The sequence below is a fragment of the Chenopodium quinoa genome, unplaced genomic scaffold (assembly GCF_001683475.1).
Source record: "Chenopodium quinoa cultivar QQ74 unplaced genomic scaffold, ASM168347v1, whole genome shotgun sequence".
Classification (NCBI taxonomy): Eukaryota; Viridiplantae; Streptophyta; class Magnoliopsida; order Caryophyllales; family Amaranthaceae; genus Chenopodium; species Chenopodium quinoa.
In genome coordinates, this window is record NW_018743136.1 from 3,172,498 (window position 1) to 3,177,038 (window position 4,541).

At 41.4% G+C, this 4,541-nt stretch overlaps 1 protein-coding gene across 1 annotated transcript; it reads right to left on the reverse strand.

Annotated features, from left to right (window-relative positions):
- Positions 1-633: 633 nt before the first annotated feature.
- LOC110732105 lies at positions 634-2,631 on the reverse strand. The gene is made up of 2 exons (XM_021912021.1): positions 1,681-2,631; positions 634-1,533 (listed from the first exon to the last, which is right to left on the reverse strand). Exons 1-2 carry the CDS (start codon positions 2,629-2,631, stop codon positions 634-636), a joined length of 1,851 nt encoding a protein of 616 aa, XP_021767713.1.
- Between the last annotated feature and the right edge of the window lie 1,910 nt (positions 2,632-4,541).

Here is a 4,541-nt window from a genome sequence, read left to right on the forward strand (position 1 = left end):
GAATACTTGCTAAAGGATAGAGGGAAGTGATTAATTGGGGTTTTGGATAAAGACTAGAATGAATTGGATTGTAGGATTGAAGAAAAAGGGGTTTAAAAGGGCAAAAATTCAGGTATGCAGGGAATGTCGCTGGTAGCGGCTTGGGGCCCGCTGCCAGCGGCTTAAGAAGGAATTTAGGGTGAATGTTGCTGGAAGACCCGCTGGCAGCGGCTTGGGACCCGCTGGCAGCGGCTGCTGCAAAAAAAAATATTTTTTTTTTTTCTTTTTTTTTTTCTGAAGGACACCCGCTGGCAGCGGCACCAGACCCGCTGCCAGCGGCTGGGGCAGAACTTTGGGATTTTTTGGCTGCTTGGAGAGCCGCTGGTAGCGGCTACAGAGCAGCTGCCAGCCCGCTACCAGCGGCTCCTGCAGGGGCTGCCTCCCAAAGCCTGTTTTTACCTGTTTTGCTCTGTTTTTTATCACAATACGTACTCCCAAAGCATCCTCCTACATAAATCCACCAAAAGCACTTGGTACATCAAAACAAAAACAATAAAAACTAAAATAAATGAAAACGGGGAAGAGTTTTCGGGTTGCCTCCCGATTAGCGCCTTCGTTTTACGTCGTTGGCTCGACACAACTCATGAAACTTCGTTAATCAATTGATGGCTCGTAGAGATCGATGTTCTCCAAATTCTCGACCTTGAACCCTTCGTAGTATGGTTTGAGCCTTTTTCCATTCACTTTGAACATGTTGTTGGTCTCTAAACTCCGAATTTCTACCGCTCCATGCGGATAGACCTTGTCAACTTGAATTGGACCCTTCCAACGGGAGCTCATCTTGTCATGCCACACCTTATTCTTTGCTTTGTGGTATACCTGGGATAATTTCTTGCCCGGAAATGATGACGGGGTGGGTGTTGCCCCTAGTGGTATAGGTGGAAGCTTGGACTGTTCATTCAATTCCGCCACCTTCACCTGCACATTAGTAGGTATAGAAGAATCCAAGCAATCACCAGACACAACATTAGTAATAGGTGTGAGGAGCTCATCCCCATGATCAATGTTAGAAACATCATGCAATATTGGATCGACAACATTTATAGAATATAAAGAATGAGTATCAACAGGATACTTTATGGTATCATAAATGTTATACACAATTGCTTTCCCATCAACCTCCATAGTCAAAGAACCGGTAGACACATCAATTTTTGTCTTAGCAGTCTTTAAGAAAGGTCTTCCTAACAGGATGGGGGCTGCTTGTTTGTCATGTTCCATGTCAAGGACGTAAAAGTCAGCAGGAAAGATCAATCCATCAACCTTAACAAGTACATCTTCTACTACCCCCTTAGGATATACATTGGACCTATCAGCTAACTGAATTACTACCCCAGTTTCATGCAAAGGCCCAAGTTCTAAAGATTTAAACAGGGAGTAGGGAATGACATTGATTGATGCACCTAGGTCCAACATGGCTCGGTGTAATGTGGTGTCTCCTATTGTAACAGGAATAGTAAACATACCAGGATCACCACATTTTTCTGGGAGTTTCTTTTGGAAAACTGCAGAAACATGAGCACTCACCTTCACTTTTTCTTTTCCTCCCAACCTGTGCTTTCTCTTGATCGTACACAGTTCCTTCATAAACTTAGCAAAACGAGGAACACTTTTAATCACATTCAAGAGGGGCATATTTACCTCACATTTGCTGAAAGTCTCATAAATATCCTTGTCTTTCTCAGACCTTCGAGTATCTTGCAAGGCTTCTGGGAAAGGTGGCACAGGCTCATAAGAGGTAAAGGTTGGCGGATTCGCCTTAGTTTCTTGTTCTACTTCCTCCTCCTCAACTCCAATCAAGTCTTTAGCCTTCTTAGGTGCAACTACAGTTTCTTGCAACTTTTTGCCACTTCTCAATGTTATTGCATTAACTTGTTGCTTAGGGTTCAGCTCCGTTTGGGATGGAAGCTTTCCAGAGTCCTTAGCTTCAAGTCGGCTTACTGCACTTGAGATTTGACTGACTTGATTTTCCAGGTTTTGAATACTTGATCTGGTTTCTTGTTGAAACTGCATCATATTCTGCTGCATGGTAGAAACATTAGAAGTTAGTGATCTAATCATTTCTTCAGTTGACATATTACCTGAATTAGAGCTTTGGCCTTGAGGTGTTAGGAACGGTGCCCTATATTGCTGAAACTGTTGTTGACCTTGAGCATGCTGATGTTGTTGGTTTCCTTGGGAATTCCCATATCTCAAATTTGGATGATCTCTCCATCCTGGGTTGTAGGTATTTGAAAAGGGATCATATCTTCTCTGCGGACCTTGCCCTTGAAAACCTAAGGCGTTGGCCTGCTCATTCTGCTCCTCTTGTAATTGAGGACATGCATCAGTGGGATGTCCCATGGAGGTGCATAAACCACAAGCATTCAGTTGCTGTGGATTCCTTGAGTTCACCATGAACTCACGCATCATAGAAGTCAAATCAGCTACTTGACTCTCTAACTCAGTTGTATTCGAATTTGCTAAATTCACCCGGCGCGTGGGAGTTCTCTGACTGAATTGCCTAGAATTTTCTGCTAGCTCTGCAATCAACCTAGTTGCATCTCCTGGAGTCTTATTCACTAGCCCTCCACCACTTGCTGCATTCACCATCCTCAAGTCATCATCAGTTAGACCTCCATAGAAGTATAGGATGAGGTCTTGATCGGAATACCCATGGTAAGGACAACTAGCACACAATCTCTTAAATCTCTCCCAATACTCATACAAGGATTCATCTTCCTTCTGATCCATATTGCTGATAGCTTTCTTAAGGCTTGCAGAAATAGTGGCTGGGTAGTACTTCTCAAGGAAACACTTCTTTAAATCTGCCCAAGTTGTTATGCTACCTGGGGGAAGATAGTAAAACCAATCCTTTGCTGCATCTTTGAGAGAAAAAGGAAATGCTCTCAACTGAATTTGTTCATCAGTCATCCCAATCGGTTTCATGCTAGTGCAAACCACATGAAATTCTGCCAGATGTTTATTCGGATCTTCGCCTTTCATGCCATGGAATGCCGGAAATAGATGAATTAGACCGGATTTGATCTCAACATTAGTACCTTCCTCCAACTGCTGGTATGCAATGCACAACGGTTGTTGGTTCAAGTTGGGAGCTGTGAGTTCCCTTAGAGTTCGATTGTCAGCCATCTCCTCTTCTTCTTGAATATTGAAGGAGTATGTTGATTCACTGGGGGTTGTTCTTGCCTCTTTTCGCAACCTGGAAATATTCCTTTCAATTTCTGGATCAAACTGCAAAACTTCTTTGTTAGCAGAACGGGTACTTATCATACCCTAGCGAACAAACAAAGAAAGATAGCTAAGAACAGTCCTAAAATAAATTCTACTAAGATAAACAATTAAAAAATAACGCCTTAATTCCCCGGCAACGGCGCCAAAATTTGGTGTGCCTCAGTCGTATGCAACCAAAAATATCACAACTAAGCTAACTGCAAATAAACGTAGTTAGGGAAGTCGAGTTCGAATCCACAGGGAAAAAGGGACTAATAACTGGAAACCTAAGTGGAAATACTCTAGGACGGTAGTAACCTAAGTAACGAGGGGGGTTTTCACGAGCAATGATGATAAATGAACTAAGTAAGAACAACGAACGTAATGAATAGGTAATCAATGAGAAGAACGGTCTTGGTTATGCGAAATCCACTAATGAACATACAAATTGATCATAGAAGTCTCCTCAATCAAGCTCTATTGAACACCTTGTTGTAGAATTCCTAGATTCTAAATTCTCATAAATAGTTAGAAATAGCAAAGCGCTCCTTTCTAACCCTTTCCAATGCACAATTCAAGACAAGCGCTCTAAATTATCCACAAGAAGAAAATAAACGGAGAAATCAACAAGGATTGAATAAATTAACACAAGCGGTCTAATTTCTTCAATAATATTATTCCCTCTTCAAGTTATCAACCAAAAGCATGCATCAATAACCTAAAGTTGCTACTTTGGAAAGATTAATTAGATGCAAGCGAATCAAATAATTCTAACCTAGCAATTGATTAAAGCAAATCATGAAATTAATTCAAGGAACAATATATATTCAATAGATATTAAGAGAAGAAAGATCTCACAATTCGTAGCTAAAAGCTTCAATCTTTAACCAAGAATCCGGAAGATTAAGCTTCCATGGATTCTAATTCCAAAACAAAGAATTCTGAAAATTCCAAGAAAACCCTAGAAAGCTTTTTTTTCTCAAAACTTAATTCTCCTTTTCTAACTTAAAACTTAATTAAAACTAAGCTATTTATATGTTTCTATATTTTAATAACATAACACAATAATAATAATAAAATAATATCCAAAACACGAGCCAAAACAAAGCCAAATTGCTGAAAATTAACCAAAACAGCCCGAATTTCTGCCAGAGCCGCTGCCAGCTGCTCTGGACCCGCTGGCAGCTGCTCTGGCAGCCCCTCACTCTGGTATACCCGCTGCCAGCGGCTCTGGCCAGCTGCCAGCGGCCCTGGCAGCGGTTCCTGCTGTTTTTGCCTTCTTTCCTTGCTTC